Source organism: Onthophagus taurus, chromosome 5 (genome assembly GCF_036711975.1).
Source record: "Onthophagus taurus isolate NC chromosome 5, IU_Otau_3.0, whole genome shotgun sequence".
Classification (NCBI taxonomy): Eukaryota; Metazoa; Arthropoda; class Insecta; order Coleoptera; family Scarabaeidae; genus Onthophagus; species Onthophagus taurus.
In genome coordinates this window covers 733162-752158 of record NC_091970.1, presented here as the reverse complement: position 1 = coordinate 752158, position 18997 = coordinate 733162, and the positions used below count along the sequence as shown (strand labels likewise).

Genomic DNA, 18997 nt, shown 5'->3' with positions numbered 1-18997 from the left:
TGTTACTGGTCGTTTAAGATATTTAGTTGCTTTCCAAAATGAATATTCAGTTTTACAATTTGCAGTAACTTGCTGATTGATGCTTGCCTAATATCTCTTTTTTATTTTGATGATTAAGCTATTGGGTTGTTATGTTGAGAAGAACTATATCCTGGAAGTTTCTTGATTAATGCCATCTTTTCACTTATTAGTTCTCTAATCTCTCTCAAACTTGATGGCTCTACACAGACGACAGTTACCATTTCTCTGTTATTAACTTCATCATTTTCCTCTGAATTTAACGTGTGTTCTGGAATGCGTGTCTCTTCTAGACATAATGTTGTTTAAATAGCTGATCATAATACACAGTAAGTCTTATTACAACAGCTCCAGCTTCCACATTTTTTATTGATTTGCAATGACTGTCTCTGATGTTAGACCACTTCTTTATCTAAAAATAAATATCATGAGATTAGAGTGTATTGTTAAATTTGAACATTCATTGGTAATAATAGTCCATTGCTTATAGCCTCATAGGCATTCATGTCAAATTTACTCCTTTTCCAATTAAAAACTGTATTGATGGAACATCTCCAAGTCTCGACAATATGTATAATATTTTTGCATGTCGTTCAAGAACTCAGCTTTCTTCTCTGCGTTACTATTACAAGTAGAGATCAATTCGCGTACTTTAAGTGTCCATTTTTGTTATTTCCTCCATTTGCTATTTTCACATGCACCTCATTGGGGCCAGTAATCCATGCATGTGGAAACTTACCTTAACACACACATACCGTTTATCTGGAAACCGATTTGTGTGAAAAGGACCAAAGGATTCGGTTAAGATACGTAAAATGGATATTAATTTATTTTTTTTTGAAAAGACGTAAAAATTTATTGGGAAAAATCACGTATAACATAAATTTCTTTTGCATTCCATCGAAACTATACATTTAATTTCTTACACACTAATCGCCTTAATAGTCACGTGAAATATAAAAATATATATAATTAATATGACTTGGCTAGATAAGATTTGTGAATCAGGGCGACGTACATAAAATCTACCGTTTTCATTTATTATTCTCAACACACATACTTTGTTGATATTAACTTGTAACCATTTAAATGCATTCATCAGAACAAAAACAAATTGATCAAAACACTAATAAAGAGAAAGACTTAATACCTTGTCGGCGGTACAAAGAGATCATACTTTGACTCGAAGATTAAGTAAACTTTTAACAATAAAAAATTAACCACAGTTGGTAAAAAATTACTACGTACAATCACAGAAACATTATTGGAATGCTTAAATATAAGTGATTTTGTAACGATTTCCGGTAGTGTTACGATATGCCTTTTCGATAAAAAATTTTATAATGAAAACGCATATAGAGCAGGAGCGGAAACGCTATTTACTTAAATTTATTTTAATTACGTGATTAAAATTGAAAGGAACACATTAAAAATTACTTTTTTTTTTATTCGAACTTTAATTGTGACTTCTTACCAGTAGAAAGTATCTTTGGTTTTGTACCTTCAACAATTTCAACTTTTTAATCTTAATTATTTTCGAAATTTATCTCACTTACCGGTTTGTTTTTCCTTCTCCGTCGAAGAATCCGTTTCTGAATTTGATTTTGATTGATTAATTACGCCGGAATCGTTTGAATCATCTAAAATTAACGAAATTTAATTTTTTAGGTTACGTTACTAATCTGTCAAATGGAAAAATTAAAAAAAAGGGCAGCCAACCTCGTAATAATTAAAAATTATAAACATAACCTCAATTTACTTTTAAACAACGTTTATATAGTAAATGATGAAATTGTAACTGCTAATTCATAAAAAGTGGTTAATTAAACTGTTTTGTTATCAATTATCATTATTATCATTCCCTTGAATTGAAACGATTTTTTTTAAGAATTAGTAGCCAACCTCGTAATAATTAAAAATAACCTCAATTTACTTTTGAACATAACCTTTTATATTATAATAAATGATAAAATTCCACTGCTAATTCATAAAAAGCAGTTAATTGAACTGTTTTATTATCATTATTATGGTTAAAAAATTAATCGCAATAATTAAAAATTATAAACATAACCTCAATTTATTTTAAATTTAATTTACCTTTCTCTAAAAGTTTATTTGGCATAGGAACTTCCGCCGGATGTGGAGACGATATCCCAGGATATGTATAAACCGGTTGTAAATTTGGCATCGGTGATAATATAGATCTCCACGTGGTGATCGCCTTTGATGGAGTGTTAAAAATGGGCAGATGTATTGAAAACATCTTGAAAAATAAAAAGAAATCGAAAAAAAAGCTTAAACTCAATTAGAAACAAAACTGAAAACGAAAACGACAAATAAACAATACTAACGGGTGATGTTTTCGGGCTGTACACATTTCCGGGCTGCAAAAAATTTGTTTAATATCTACCTTTAATTAAAAAAACCGTTCTTTTAGCAACAAAAATCTTACGTTTGCGGGGGGAGTATCGGGCTTTGCAGGTTCACATAGACTCAGTCCGTGGTTCCACATCGATAAGGGGGGTACGGGAGGCCAAACGATCCCTCCTTGATTTTCGGACGTTTCCGTGATTGTATCGCAATGCACCGGGAGTGGAATTCCATAAGCTATTAATATTATATTATTATATGTGAGTAGAATACTATTGAAATTGATTCCATAAATTTATTTTTTAAATAAATTTTTGAATAAAGTTTAAACGTCAAAGTGACACAAATTCAATATTACCAACTGTAACCAACTTCACAACAATTTGTCAAAATTAAATGTCAATTTTATGAAACGTCATGTTTTTGATTGTTAATGATTAATGTTAGAATAAGGTAGTTGTGGACAAAAAATATTTATTTATTAAACCAAAATTTGTTATAATTAAGCCACTTACCGCTAAGAGAAAGTTTTAAAGAAACATAAGTCCTTCCAGCCGGCCATTGAACAACAAAGGCAAAATCCATTTTTCCCAGTAAATCTTCCAAACCATCAGAATCGAAGGTTTCATAACAAATCGTTTTGTTATAAACTTGCTTATGCCTTATTTCCAATTGTCCCAATCGAATCTTTCCTCCAGCTTTATACAATAAATGATAAAATTCCGCAGCCAATTCATAAAAAGCGTTTAATTGAACCGTTTTGTTATCATTATTATCATCCCCTTGAATTGAAACGATTTCTTTTAAATCTTCGAGTTGCGTCAAATAAGTGTAGGTATGAAAATTTTCTTGATACCGATTAATAAATTCATTGGCGGTTAATTGATGGGGAGGTTGCAATAATATCGACCAAATTCGCATTATTGCGGTTGCGTTTAATTCGGCTGAGGCTAAAATAAGCATCGGACCAGCGCTGCTTATAGAAACATCAACATAATCTGTTAATTTTTGAAGAACTTCTAGGATTGTTTCGCAATCATACGTTTGAGGAAGAAGTGGGTAACCGTATTGTTTCAAATAAGTCGATGGTAAATCCACTAAAGGTACAGTAGCTAATTTAGAGGTTTGTATTATATTCCGTATTTTTAAACCTAAAATTCTCAACGCAACCGGCGCTGTTAAAGAAATTTTTCTTTCATCATTCGGAAGATCTTCAATTCGAACCGTTTCCGGAATCGCATCAAATAAATCAATCAATTTTGTAAACCCATAATCGCTTATTCGACACTGATGCCCAAAATGCCAATGATATGCTGGAACGAATTTATTGAACATCATCGAACCTTGAGGTGTGTGATACAACAATTTGATGACATTTTCGGCGAATTGTTTTGTACGAATAACTTGTTCGGCGGTTTGAATCGGTTTTGGGATCGAAATTGTTACGGTTTCGTCGGGATTTTCTTTCGAAACGACTATAACTCCTTTCGGCACTTCGTTTAATAAATCCTCCAACTCGCATAAACCGTATTCGAAAACGTTAAACGGACGTTTAATCGCCCGTTCGTAAATCGATGGAAATTCGTTTAAAGTTATCGGTTTTCGTTGATGCGCTTTTAGTACTTTAAATAAATCGCGAGTGAATCGACGAATTTGAGCTGAATGTGTTAATGTTATAACTCGATTATCACCATCGCCCATTATCTAAAAAAAAATATAGTATTAAAATTATTTGTATTAAAAACCTTTTTGATGTTGTGTTATGTTTTCTTGCACTATAACTAAATTTTAAGATTTTCGGGTCAAAAATCCAATTTATATATGTAAGCTTTTGAAAATAGATGATTTAATTTGACGTCTGTTAAAAGTCAAAAAACATATTGAGCAAAAACTAACATTTTTGCATAATCTAAGTGTCTAATTTAAAAATTCCTGGAAGCCGTATTTATTGAAATTAAGGAATGAGACTTATTTTAAATTAAAGCTCAAAGCTTCCTTTTTAGAATGATATATAATAATCGTCAGGTTAGATTGGAAAAATATTGAGAAAAAAAATGTTAAAATAAAACTGACATTTTCGTATAACCTAAAAATGTCAAAAAAGATGCTAATTTAAAAATTCCTGAAAGCCGTATTTATTGAAATTAAGGAATGAGACTTATTTTAAATTAAAGCTCAAAGCTTTCTCTTTAAAATGATGTATAAGAATTGTTGGGTTGGATTGGAAAAATATTGAGAAAAAAAATGTTGAAATAAAACTTACATTTTCGTATAACCTAAAAGTGTCAAAAAAGATGCTAATTTAAAAATTCCTGGAAACAGTATTTATTGAAATTAAGGAATGAGACTTATTTTAAATTAAAGCTCAAAGCTTCCTTTTTAGAATGATATATAATAATCGTCGGGTTGGATTGGAAAAATATTGAGAAAAACAATGTTGAAATAAAACTTACATTTTCGTATAACCTAAAAGTGTCAAAAAAGATGCTAATTTAAAAATTCCTGGAAGCCGTATTTATTGAAATTAAGGAATGAGACTTATTTTGAATTAAAGCTCAAAGCTTTCTCTTTAAAATGATGTATAATAATTGTTGGGTTGGATTGGAAAAATATTGAGAAAAAAAATGTTGAAATAAAACTTACATTTTCGTATAACCTAAAAGTGTCAAAAAAGATGCTAATTTAAAAATTCCTGGAAACCGTATTTATTGAAATTAAGGAATGAGACTTATTTTAAATTAAAGCTCAAAGCTTCCTTTTTAGAATGATATATAATAATCGTCAGGTTGGATTGGAAAAATATTGAGAAAAAAAATGTTGAAATAAAACTGACATTTTCGTATAACCTAAAAATGTTAAAAAAGATGCTAATTTAAAAATTCCTGAAAGCCGTATTTATTGAAATTAAGGAATGAGACTTATTTTAAATTAAAGCTCAAAGCTTTCTCTTTAAAATGATGTATAAGAATTGTTGGGTTGGATTGGAAAAATATTGAGAAAAAAAATGTTGAAATAAAACTTACATTTTCGTATAACCTAAAAGTGTCAAAAAAGATGCTAACTTAAAAATTCCTGGAAGCCGTATTTATTGAAATTAAGGAATGAGACTTGTTCTAAATGAAAGCTCAAAGCTTTCTTTTTAAAATGAGTGTTTAAAACTACTGGTACTTTAAAGTACCGTCGATACACAAAGGGTTAAACGGTACACATTCTCTAAAAGAGCGTAAAGAAACGTCAAAGAGAGATACACACGAAATGTGGCGTTGTAACATGTTAAGCCGTTATGGTACCTTGAAGCTCAACTCAGGCATAAGATAGGGGATATCTAGCATGCCATTAACAAGCTTGAAAAGGAAAATCAAATTAGAAACAACTCGACGTTGCTGCAGAGACAATAAGTTGAAGATTGAATTGCAGTAAGGAATATGAAATGTATGTGCCAAATAACGCAAACAGCATGGCTGAATAAAAATTCGGTTTGGAACCAGATATAAAGCTATCAATCTTGCCCGCCTGACTTCTGTTAGATTATCACGACATAATCCAGTGAACAAGACCATCTAGAATATATGGTCTAGAATATTACTAGAATAAATCTAGTGTCGTCGAAGACATGAAATTTACAGTTTCCTGTAAATTACGGAGCGATACTTAAATCACAGGGTATTATTTTTCTGGTATTTAAAAACAAATAATTATGTTTATTACACCAACTGTTCATACGGAAATATTTAATGGATTGCATTGTTTTGAGAAACATGTTTTTTTAATTTTTAGTTATAGTAACGTAATTTACAGGAAACTGTAAATTTAATTTTTTCGACGACACTAAAGAAAAAAGTTTATTTTTAGCTTTATTCTAAAACAATAAGAAATACAGCATTTACAGTCAGTGATACTTTTGTTGAGAAGATTTGATTCGATATGGATATTGAAAGTGAAGGTATTTAGTCTATTATTACCAGAGCCCGGACAGTTTAGGAAAATTATCCTAAAACGCCTCCCACTCCAGTCTCAATATTCAATCGAAGCGTGCGAAGCTGTCGGATACGTCATACCTTATGTCACAAAATAAATTATAATTTATAATTAATTTATTAATTATAAATTTAATAAAACCAAAAATGAATAATTCAGTGCGTATTTTTACATTATTTTTATTAATTCATTAATTAATGTTGCACTGCAAGTTCTTCGCTAAGGTACGCTCCTGGTACGCTCATCGCTCTTCGAAATTCAATTTTGAAGAGTAACTTAAAAGGTGTCAAAAGTGACAACAACGTACTTATGTCGTTGTCATGGAATTCGTTTCGTGGAGAGGGGCGCACTTTTCCTAAACTGTCCGGGCTCTGATTATTACCTTTATACAGTAGGTTATGATTTATGACACAATTTAGGCATCTGTGACTTCGTGTGAACACTGCGTCATATCCTGAAGCATAAACTGTCCTATATTAAATCTGATTTTAAGAGTAAATGGATGACTGCCATGGATGAATGGAGATAGTTTCGATATAGATGATTGATACCCTTATGTGCACCAGTCGAGTATTTATTTTGAGGTTATATAGGACCGTTTGAAGTTTTAAGACTAAATTTTAAGATTTTCGGGTCAAAAATCCTATTTATAGAAGCTTTTGAAAATAGATGATTTAATTTGACGTCTGTTAAATGTTAAAAGTGAGGTTAAAGAAAAAAATTCTCTCCTAAACGGCTCTGGTTTAAAAAATGAAACATTTTTGAGGTTAGGTTATATACATTTTGTAAGCTAAAAATTTTGTAAGCTTTTTAGCAGTTGGTAACACTTGAAAATAGAAATTTGAATTGACAATCATAAATTGTCAAAACACAAAATGTATTCAAATTGTCACATTGACAACTAAAAAAATGAATGACCCAATGTTACCAACTTGAACTGGTTCCATAAAATGTTACTTAAATCTCATTTCAAAAAGTTACTTAAGTTAACTTTGTAATAAGTAATTTAAGAGAAAAAAAATCACCTACCTGTATAACTTTAGATAAATATGGGCATTGTAATAAATCAATTAACTTTGTAAACCCATAATAAGCAAGTTTACATTGTCGTCGATAATGATTGTGATACAACGGGATAAATTTCGAAAGATTCAACTGATAGTTCTTAGTCATGCTTAAGATTTCAAAGATTTCTCGACTAAGTATTCGAAAATTGGCGTTACTCTCTTCAGACATTGTGTCCGATCCAATCGTTTCATCCTCATTTTTAACTACGTGACTATCAATGTTTTGATTCGAACGTTTTAGGTATTTCACGTTTCGCCTTGGACCTCCAAAATTGAGACTTACACCCTCCACGCAAGTCACTAAATGCTCTAAAGGGACCCCGTTTTCATCTGTGGGGATTTCTTCTCCAAAAATTGATTCATAACAAATTGGGAAACTACAAAACACGATAATTTAATTAATTAATAATTTAATTTTTTCAATAATTACCTTAAAAGTGGTAAAATATCCATGTGTAACGTTAATAAAGTGTGTAATTTGTTGGAAAAAGTTTGTAGAGGCATGTTTATGTTGGGTAAAGTATAATTTTGGGAGCCATACCAATGTTCATTAAAAAAACCGTTGGGACAATGTACGTTACAATACGCTAATAATAATGTATTGATTTCAACGGTTGGCGAAGAACGCATTTCCGGAATTAAACTAATTATTCGTTCGCTGTTGATGTCTTCGATACGAACGGTATCTTTCAGTCTGTTCAATTCGTATTTTGATACTTTTATGTTAAATCTGCTTTGAAGTAGCGTGATTAAATGATATAAGGGAAGTCGATTTCCGGGGAATTCCTAAAATTAAAAAGAAAAGTGTTTAAAAAAATTGAATTATTTTAGAATAAATTAAATTAAAAATGATATTTAATCAGATCAAGCTTCAATACAGTTTTATCATCACAAAACATTGAGAGATCTCCCTTTTCTTAAGCGAAAAGAGGTCTCAATCAATGTTGTTAATATCGGCCTATATTTTCATCATTTAAAATTTAAATATTAAAAGAAATTTATTAATAAGAAAAGAAATTGCCATTTTTTCTGCCAAAAATTGATTAAATTGATGTTTGAAAATGTTTTAAAGACACTAAAACAAATAGAAATGGCTAAAATCGCTTGATAACATTTTCAGATTACTTGACAAAACCGAAAAAAGTTAAAAAACTTAATTGGGGTTCTTTCCAGAAGAGATTGGTGTGAATGAAAATTGTTCTAATTCACTAAAACCACCTCAAAAATACTTAGTGAGGCTAAAAGGACTAAAATAACTGTTTTGATGTGTTTTGGTGGTATTTCAAAGATACTAGGAAAAAGAAAATGTTGATTGGTGTGTGTCAAAACGGCTAAAACCGACTAAAACCATCTCTAAAACACTTAATAAGAATGAACGACGAAACAAAAATGATTTTGACATGTTTTGAAAGAGATTTAAAGATACTAAGAAATAGAAAAAGTTGATTGGTGGGCGTCAAAATGGGTCAAATCGATTGGTAACTGACTAAAATCATCTATAAAATACTTAAGGAGCACGAAGAGAGTAGAAAAAAATGACTTTGATGCTTTTGAAAGTGATTTAGACATATCAGAAAATCGAAAAAGTTGATTGGTATGTGTCAAAATGGCTAAAACAGACTAAAAGTATCTCTAAAATACTTAATAAGAATGAACGAAGAAACAAAAGTGATTTTGACATTTTTTGAAAGGGTTTTAAAGATACTAAGTAGTAGAAAAAGTTGATTGGTGGGCGTTAAAATGGGTCAAATCGGTTGGTAAATGACTCAAATTATCTCTAGAATACTTAAGGACCACAAAGTGATTAAAAAAAATGATTTTGGTGTTTTTTGAAAGTGTTTCAAACATACCAGAAAATCGAAAAAGTTGATTGGTGTGTGTCGAAATGGCTAAAACTGACTAAAACCATCTCTAAAATACTTTATAGGAATGAACGAAGAAACAAAAGTGATTTTGACATGTTTTGAAAGAGTTTTAAAAATACCAGGAAGTAAAAAAAGTTGATTGGTGGGCGTTAAAATGGGTAAAATCGGTTGGTAACTGACCTGATCTCTAGAATACTTAAGACGCACGAAGACATTAGAAGAAAATGATTTTGATCTTTTTGAAAATGATTCAAACATACCAGAAAATCGAAAAAGTTGATTAGTGTGTGTCAAAATAGCTAAAACTGACTAAAACCGTCTCTAAAATACTTAATAAGAATGAACGATGAAACAAAAATGATTTTGACATGTTCTGAAAGAGTTTTAAAGATACTAAGAAGTAGAAAAAGTTGATTGGTGAGCGTCAAAATATCTAAAACTGAGTAAAACCATCTCTAAAATACTTAACAAGGACGAACGAACTAACAAAAATGATTTTGACATTTTTTTTAAGAACAAAAGTGATTTAGATATTTTTTGAGACTTTTAAAGGTACCAAGAAACAGAAAAAGTTGATTTGTGGCCTTCAAAATGAGTCAAATCGATTGGTACTACTTATAGATGAGTTGACAAAACCCCCGGAAGACAAAAAAATGAATGATGGTGCTTTCCAGAAGTTTCAAATATTTATGAATATGGGATACGTTGATTGGTTTGTGTCAAAATGGCTCTAACTGACTAAAATCATCTTTAGAATACTTAATGAGCACGAAGAGATTTAAAAAAAATGATTTTGATGTTTTTTAAAGTGATTTAAACATACCAGAAAATAGAAAAAATTGATTTGTGTGTGTCAAAATGATATAAATCGATTAAAAGTCTTTTTATATTATTTAACAAAAACGAAAGTAGTTAGAAAAACGAATAGGAAGATTTTCCAGAAGATTCCAACATTTTTGAGTATATGAAAAGTTCATTGGTGTGAATCAAAATAGCTTTAATCGATAAATAACAACCCTAAGACACCTATAGAGAATAAAAGGATTAAAAAAAAACAATTCTGACGTTTTCAGAAATGTTTCAAACATACCAGAAAATAGAATAAGATGATTAGTGTGTGTCAAAATGGTTTAAATCGATTAAAAGTCTTTTTATATTACTTAACAAAAACGAAAGAATTTAGAAAAATTAATAGGAATGTTTTCTAATCAATAAATAACAACCCTAGGATGCTTATCAAGGATATATTATTATATATATCAAGGATTTAATTAAGATATAGATTTAATTTTTTTAAATACAGCCACATTTATTATTATTATATAGATTTATCTTGAAAATATAATCAAATAAAGTTAATATCAATAAATAACCATATAAAGTTAACTTAACCTGTCAATAATAATCGAACTGTCAAATAGTGTAACTTCAAATTCTAATTTCATAGTGGTGCCATCTTTTGTTGTGTAGCTGTATTAAATGGCAATATTTATATTTAAATAATCCCGATTTAAATAATAAAAAAAATACTTACAGTTAAAACAGAAATAACTCTATCCCTTAAATAAGCAGGATCGATATTATCACTTTGAACATACGAAAAGATAATCCTCCTATTTCCAAGTTTGTAACGATGTAATTTAGAGATCAGGTACTGAGCATCTTGATGCGAGGCAACTTTAACACTTGCGATCGGAGTGTCCTTCATGTACGTAATGTTCAAACCAACCACCATAACATAGTCTTTGATTAAATTTTGAAGGACGGATTTTAAATTAAGACTCGGGTCCAAATTGGTAATCAACAATTCGATGGTTTTGTAGCCAATGTTTGCTTGATAAGTCGCGTTTTCTTCCTCTTTCAACGCGAACGCACTGTTTGATCTTGATCGGTTTGGGTAAGAAACTCCGCAAGCCCCCATCGAATCATCCATCGGCGTCGACGAACGTTGTTGGGTTATTTGCAAAGAATTTGATGATTTTATTGGGACAAAGAAGTTGTCTTGAGGTATGTATGGTAAATTTTTAGCGGTGTCCTAATAAATAACAAAAAAATAATAATAATAGAATGATTACAAAAAAAAGTGAGGTTATAAATGGGTTAAATAAAAATTCAGTGCTTCTTTTTTGTCATTGTAACTTAAATCGGGAGATTAAATTTAACCTTCCAACGAAGAAAGACTCAAACTCGGCCTTATGTTTTGTCATCATTTAAGAAAATATTAATAAAATAAATAAAAATCTCGATAAATTTTTGGATGAAGTTAAAACGTCAATTTGACACAAATTCAATTGTAACCAACTTCACAACAATTTGTCAATTTTATGAAACGTCATGTTTTTCTTTTACGAAAATTAATTAATTTATGCTTAAATCATACAAAAAAAGGAATTTGTTTACGTTTTTTTAACGTCAAATCTTTAGAAAGTCCTAAAAAATTGAATTAAATTGACGTTTTTTGAAATTTTAACGTTTCTAATAATTATTATTAGACTGTCAAGTTGATTGCACGTAAATGATGATTATTATTCACTCCGTGAAAAATGACTACCCTTTTGGTTTAGAAAACTCATTCATAAGGTATATATTATAAGGTAGTTGTAGACAAATTTATTTTTTAAATAAAGTTTTGAATAAAGTTTAAACTTCAATGTGACACTAATTCAATGTTAGCAATTGTAACCAACTTCACAACAATTTGTCAAAATTAAATGTCAATTTTATGAAACGTCATGGTTTTTTTTTTATGAAAATTAATTAATTTATGCTTAAATCATCGAAATTTGCGTTTATTTGACATTTGTTTACTTAGAAAAGGTGTTTTGTTCTATTTCATTAGTTTGTAGCACGTTTTTACAATAAATATGTACTGCGTTAAAATCGTATTTATCTAAAAATTTATTAGTATTTTAACCTCAACTATTTAGTTACTGAAAATGTTACTAAAAATCAGGAAAACAACATAAATTTTATAAGGGTCCTAAACAAAAACCAAAGAAACCCTAAATAATTTATCTTGACAAGTATTATAGGAAAAAAAAGTATTTATTAACGTTAATAGAAATGATTGTAACTTTAATTACCTGTTCTTGTAAATATTTCCTGGAATCCCAGCTATTATTTTGACTATTAGGGTAATAATTGCCGCCATCTTGGCTGCAATAACCTGAGGATTGTCCGGCGCCTTCCACAGACTTTGGTGGACGAGCTAATTTATTAAACAAATTAATATAAATAAAAAAAAATATATCAGAAATATTTACGGGTAAAATTTCTAGCTGGTAAATCTCCAACGTTCGTTGGATTTGACAATCGAATTTTGTATCCATAAACATCCTCCCCTCGGAGACGCCTTTGGGCCCTACAAAAAGAAATAAAAATTTATTACAACATCATTTTTTATACAAAAAAGTAATTTGCACAAATTAACCAAAAAAATATAATTTAAAATAAACAAGTTTATTTAAAATACCTCTTATTGGGGTAAGGTTTATACTCGGACATTTTTTTAAAACTTTACGTTCACTTTTTAAGATTAATTTAAACGAAATAAAATAAATTAACAGAACACGCCGTTTTCGCTTGCACCAACAAGTTAGAAACTAGGAACAAGAAACCAGTTTTTGCTCCAATTCAACCATTTCAAAACAAATCATACCAACTTAAATTTTAATTCGAAAACATTAAAAAATTAAAATCACCAAAAATAATTTTTAAATTATTTCATCAATAAAAACTAGTGATTTTTGTATTAAAAAGAGGATACTATAATTAATAATTGGTGATATTTCCACAACGATCTTTCAAGAAATTTATTTTACAGCGACTTTTGAAAATTATCAATGAAATTTTTATCAAAACTTCAAATATTGTTTTCTCAAAAACGAAGTTATTTTTCAAAACGTATTGGTTCATTGGAAAGAGGGCACTTTTATTAACATTTTGGGAAATTTTCATACTCATATTCCAAGAAATCGATTTTATACGAATTTTTAAAACTTAATCGGCGAAAATTGCAAAATTCGAAAAAATTGTCGATCATTTCAAAAATTTATTTCTCAAAAACTAAAAGTGATTTTTCAAAACGGCGTTTTGCATTAAAAAGAGGATACTTTAATTAATAATTGGTGATATTTCCACGAGGATCTTTCAAGAAATTAATTTTATATAAATATTTTCTATGTAACAGTGACAGTTCTGTTAATAATGAATGTCGCTCCAATTTAATATCAAACGAATCATACCAACTTAATTTTAGATTCAAAAACATTAAAAAATGAAAATCACCAAAAATAATTTTTAGGTTAAAAACTTACCTAATAGCAAAATTATAATTACTAAAAACCAAAACAGCCGCCCCCAATTTAATATCAACATTAATAACTTTTCCTCCACAATTATCTGAAAGCCGATTCAATCGATTCCTTAATTTCTTCATTCCACAATTAATTGGTAAATTTTCAATTAATATTTCATACTGGCTTGAAATTTTTGTTTTTAATAACGGTAAATTTTCTGTAAGACTTCCATAAGCATACGACTTATTAGCACACGATATGAGGGCATCCGCAGCGTTACAATTATGTATTAAAATGACTTGAATTTTCTTCCGGTAACGTAAATCGGAGAGATCACCCGCAAAATTTATATCGCCTGAGATCAAAACTACGGCAGACGGAGCCGAATACGTTTCCGCATACCTACGAAGACTCTGTCGTAGTTTTTCGTCTGCCGCGTTTTTGCTGGTCGACGAGACGTGAATTAAATTAACTTGAGCATCGTGTAAGTCTTGTATAATTTGTGCGTTTTCTTTTTTAACATCACAAACAACGATAAACTCGGCTTCTCGGTAACCGTCAAAGAATAATTCCCTGATTTTTTGTACAATGGACGAGGCGCTTTTATTCTTGGGAACCTGACAGTTTTCAATGTCCCAAAAGACACCGATTGGAGGGAGATGCTTTAGATACCTTCGCCTGTTGCGTCTCCTCGTCCTTAATAGGGTTCCATCACTAACTGAACTATCTGAATTATAGCTTACACTTCGTGAGGTGATGCTGTTTGCACATTTACATAAACGCGGGGCCGGTGGAAATCTAAACGACGGTCTGATACCCCCTAAATCTGATGAGGTTTCGTCGGTGTCGGTTGTTTGATGCTGTGGTTTTGAATCCATTATTTTAGTTAGGGCGATGGGGTACTGTATGAAGCGGTTATTGTGCGACTCTTGCTACATTATTATACACTTAAATGTGGATTATCGAGTTTTGTATCGGTCACCCGTTAGAGATTGCATGGAAATGAGGTTTTTGAACGTTACACAAAACATGTATCGTTGACATCTGATGGCGATTAAACGTAAACAAAGACTGGCGTCTATTTTTTTTTTAAACGCAAAATATCCCCAGATTACAAATGTCAAATGTGAAGTTAGATAAAATACTTTTTTTTAATAGTTATTATTTAAACAAAGCATTTTTAATAAATATTATCGAAAACATTGATTAAATACAATTTAATTTGATAATAAATAAAAAAAAAAATACAAAAATAATCGAGTTTTCTTAAATCATTGATATTTGACAGATATCGAATTGTTATGGAGTTTTTGATTAAAAAATAATTAAAAACACATTTCTAACATTGTAGGACGCTCGAAAATCTTTTCAAAATCAAATTCGTCACATTCAAACGATTAAACGTAAACAAAGACTAGTGTTTATTTCTTTTTTAAGAAAATATCCCCAGATTAGAAATGTTAAGTGTGAAGTTAGATAAAATACCTTTTTTTTCATATAAATTATTATTATTTAAACAAAACATTTATAATAAATATTATCGAAACCATTGATTAATTACAATTTAATTTGATATAAATCAAAAAGAAAAACAAAATAATCAATTTTTTTTAAACATTTATATTTGACAGGTATCAAATTGTTATGGGGTTTTTGATTAAAAAATGATTAAAAGCACATTTCTAACGTTAGAGGAGTTCGGGAATCTTTCCAAAATCGAATTCGTCACATTCAAACGATTAAACATCTTTTTTAACAAAATATCCCCAGATTAGAAATGTTAAGTGTGAAGTTGGATAAAATCCTTTTTTTTTTTAATTATTATTATTTAAACAAAGCATTTATAATAAATATTATCGAAACCATTGATTAATTACAATTTAATTTGATATAAATAAAAAAAAACTAAAATAATCGATTTTTTTTAAATCATTGATATTTGACAGATATCAAATTGTTATAGTTTTTTGATTAAAAAATAATTAAAACTACATTTCTAACATTGTAGGACGCTCGAGAATCTTTCCGAAATCGAATTCGTCACATTCAAACGATTAAACGTAAACAAAGACTGGTGTTTATTTCTTTTTTAACAAAATATCCCCAGATTAGAAATGTTAAGTGTGAAGTTAGATAAAATACTTTTTTTCTTAAATAAATTATTATTACTTAAACAAAGCTTGTATAATAAATATTATCGAAACCATTGATTAATTACAACTTAATTTGATAATAAATCAAAAAAAAAAAAAACTAAAATAATCGATTTCTTTTTAATCATTGATATTTAACAGGTATCAAATTGGTATGGGGTTTTTTGATTAAAAAAATGATTAAATGCACATTTCTAACGTTAGAGGAGTTCGATAATCTTTCTAAAATCGAATTCGTCACATTTAAACGTAAACAAAGACGTTAGAGAGTTTATTTCTTTTTTAACAAAATATCCCCAGATTAGAAATGTTAAGTGTGAAGTTAGATAAACACTTTTTTTTTTAAATAAATTATTGTTATTTAAACAAAGCATTTATAATAAATATTATCGAAACCATTGATTAATTACAATTTAATTTGATAATAAATCAAAAAAAAAAAACGAAAATAATCGATTTTTTTTTAAATCATTGATATTTGACAGATATCAAATTATTAAAGAGTTTTTTGATCAAAAAATAATTAAAAGCACATTTCTAACGTTGGAGGTCGTTCAGGAATCTTCCCAAAATCGAATTCGTCACATTCGAATGATTTAATTTCCTCTTGCGTTAAATCCTCTATTTTCGAATACGAATTGTTATCAATAACGTTCGGTTTTGCTGCATCACCTCCAGGATTTTTATTCAAAATTGAATTTCCAAAAATCGAATTTTGATTAAATACATTTTGGGGATTTTGATAATAATTAGGTGCCGGGTTATTAAATATTGGATTATTTTGAACTGGATTTTGAAAGATTGTGCTTTGATTTTGCGGATTAAATAAGTTTGTGTGATTGGGATTAGGTTGGGGTATAAATGGGGTTGCTTGAGTTGCAGGGGGATTAAATGGGGCGCTTTGTTGAATGTTTTGGGGTGCAAATGGACTCGATTGAGGAATTGTATTATTAGCAAATGGATTATTTGATGGCTGAATGTTGCTAAATTGTTGTTGTATTTGTTGTGGGGGTTGATTATTACTAAATATACTATTATTACTAAAAATTGAGTTTTGATTAAAATTATTTTGATTAAACATATTTGTTGGATTTTGGTTAAACGTTTTTGATTGATTATTAGCATTATTTCCAAATGGAGATTGATTTGTTGAAAACGGTGAATTATTTGCGTTTGCAAAGATCGTATTTTGTCCAAAAACATTATTATTTTGTGGATTTTGTTGTTTATTACCACCAAAAATTGAATTTTGCGAATTAGCTCCAAGAATATTATTTGAACCAAATCCGTTATTATTATTTTGAAATGGTTGTTGTTGATTTGTATTATAAATTTGTGTTAATAATTTCACAATTTCCTGATTAGGATTTTGTAATGTTTTTATCCTTCCGAACGCTTCTTGGTACCACATTTGAACCATTTGTTTCTTAACAAAAAATAAATCAATTATATATCTAAATCATTAAACATATCTTACATAATGTTCTATAGTTCCAGCTTTATTAGCTTCATAAAACCCCAATCGGATCTCCTCAAAACTTTTATCATCGAATCCAGGGAAAGTCGGCTTGTCCTTAAAAGGGCTATAACTTGAAAAAATCCATTGTTTCCCTTGTTCCGCAGCCACCATATCGTTAATTACGGATTGTATCAAGGTATTTGGATCCATCGTTGTCGCCCGAGCCACATTTTGATTATTATTCTGCTTTAAAATTGATGATCCTCCGGAATTGTCTTAAAAAAAGTTAGGTTATAATTAAATTTTAATAAATCTTTTATATTTCTTATTATTACCTAACTGATGGTCGAATCTACAAGAATTGCCAAATTTGCAGGTACCTTGTAGAAAAAATTTACAAACAACCATCGTTAATGCTTAGAATAATTAATAAATATCGCAGTAAAGATTAAATGAGGTTATGTTGCTTTTGTTTCAGTTATTACGTCAATAGATGTCGCTAAAAAATAAAATTTTAATCGTTATTAAACTAATTTTATTAACTTTTAATTATAAATAACAGTATAAAAGTTATTCAATAAGGTTTGTATTAAGGCATTTGGATCCATCGTTATTGCCCGAGCCACATTTTGATTATTATTCTGCTTTAAAATTGATGATCCTCCGGAATTGTCTTAAAAAAAGTTAGGTTATAATTAAATTTTAATAAATCCTTTATTTTTCTTATTATTACCTAACTGATGGTCGAATCTACAAGAATTGCCAAATTTGCAGGTACCTTGTAGAAAAAATTTACAAACAACCATCGTTAATGCTTAGAATAATTAATAAATATCGCAGTAAAGATTAAATGAGGTTATGTTGCTTTTGTTTCAGTTATTACGTCAATAGATGTCGCTAAAAAATAAAATTTTAATCATTATTAAACTAATTTTATTAACTTTTAATTATAAATAACAGTATAAAAGTTATTCAATAAGGTTTGTATTAAGGCATTTGGATCCATCGTTATTGCCCGAGCCACATTTTGATTATTATTCTGCTTTAAAATTGATGATCCTCCGGAATTGTCTTAAAAAAAGTTAGGTTATAATTAAATTTTAATAAATCCTTTATTTTTCTTATTATTACCTAACTGATGGTCGAATCTACAAGAATTACCAAATTTGCAGGTACCTTGTAGAAAAAATTTACAAACAACCATCGTTAATGCTTAGAATAATTAATAAATATCGCAGTAAAGATTAAATGAGGTTATGTTGCTTTTGTTTCAATTATTACGTCAATAGATGTCGCTAAAAAATAAAATTTTAATCCTTATTAAACTAATTTTATTAACTTGTAATTATAAATAACAGTATAAAAGTTATTCAATAAGATTTGTATTAAGGCATTTGGATCAATCATTATTGCCCGAGCTACATTTTGATTATTGTTGTGTCCCCCTGTATTAGTTTAAAGAAAGTTAGGTTATAATTAAATTTTAATAATTCTTTAATTTTTGTTATTATTACCTAATTGATGATCAATCTACAAGAATTACCAAATTTGAATGTACCTTGTAGAAGAAATTTACAAATAACCATCATTAAGACTTTAAATTATTAATACAAATAACAATGTATTTGAAATGAGGTTATGTTGTATTAGTTTCAGTTATAGCGCTGATAGATGGCGCTAAACAAATAACATTAAAAAAAGCTAATATTATTAATTTTTAATTATAAATCGAAAATTGAAATAATTGATGATCAAATCGACAAAAATTATAAAATTTCCAACTACTTTG

At 29.0% G+C, this 18997-nt stretch overlaps 2 protein-coding genes and 1 long non-coding RNA gene across 5 annotated transcripts; all 3 read right to left on the bottom strand.

Annotated features, from left to right (window-relative positions):
* Window positions 1–1455: 1455 nt before the first annotated feature.
* Window positions 1456–14669, bottom strand: LOC111413590 (meiosis regulator and mRNA stability factor 1-like protein). Of its 3 annotated transcripts, none has more exons than XM_023044614.2 (12): window positions 13615–14669; window positions 12562–12659; window positions 12382–12506; window positions 10833–11333; window positions 7864–8219; window positions 7396–7810; window positions 2904–4092; window positions 2471–2625; window positions 2370–2402; window positions 2116–2281; window positions 1575–1658; window positions 1456–1519 (listed from the first exon to the last, which is right to left on the bottom strand). In XM_023044614.2, exons 1-12 carry the CDS (start codon window positions 14472–14474, stop codon window positions 1464–1466), a joined length of 4038 nt encoding a protein of 1345 aa, XP_022900382.2. In that variant the 5' UTR covers window positions 14475–14669; the 3' UTR covers window positions 1456–1463. The 3 variants fall into 3 exon arrangements, with proteins under 3 accessions (XP_022900382.2, XP_071052320.1, XP_022900383.2); XM_071196219.1 differs by lacking the exon at window positions 13615–14669 and adding an exon at window positions 12771–12894; XM_023044615.2 differs by lacking the exon at window positions 2370–2402.
* A 527-nt stretch (window positions 14670–15196) lies between these two features.
* Window positions 15197–17707, bottom strand: LOC111413592 (uncharacterized). Its single transcript, XM_023044618.2, has 3 exons — window positions 17544–17707; window positions 17227–17483; window positions 15197–17175 (listed from the first exon to the last, which is right to left on the bottom strand). The coding sequence occupies exons 1-3, from the start codon at window positions 17614–17616 to the stop codon at window positions 16273–16275; spliced, it is 1233 nt and encodes a 410-aa protein (XP_022900386.2). The 5' UTR covers window positions 17617–17707; the 3' UTR covers window positions 15197–16272.
* A 6-nt stretch (window positions 17708–17713) lies between these two features.
* Window positions 17714–18860, bottom strand: LOC111413594 (uncharacterized). The gene is made up of 4 exons (XR_011640338.1): window positions 18723–18860; window positions 18340–18653; window positions 17942–18279; window positions 17714–17881 (listed from the first exon to the last, which is right to left on the bottom strand). It is a non-coding gene; the product is annotated as an uncharacterized lncRNA (long non-coding RNA).
* Between the last annotated feature and the right edge of the window lie 137 nt (window positions 18861–18997).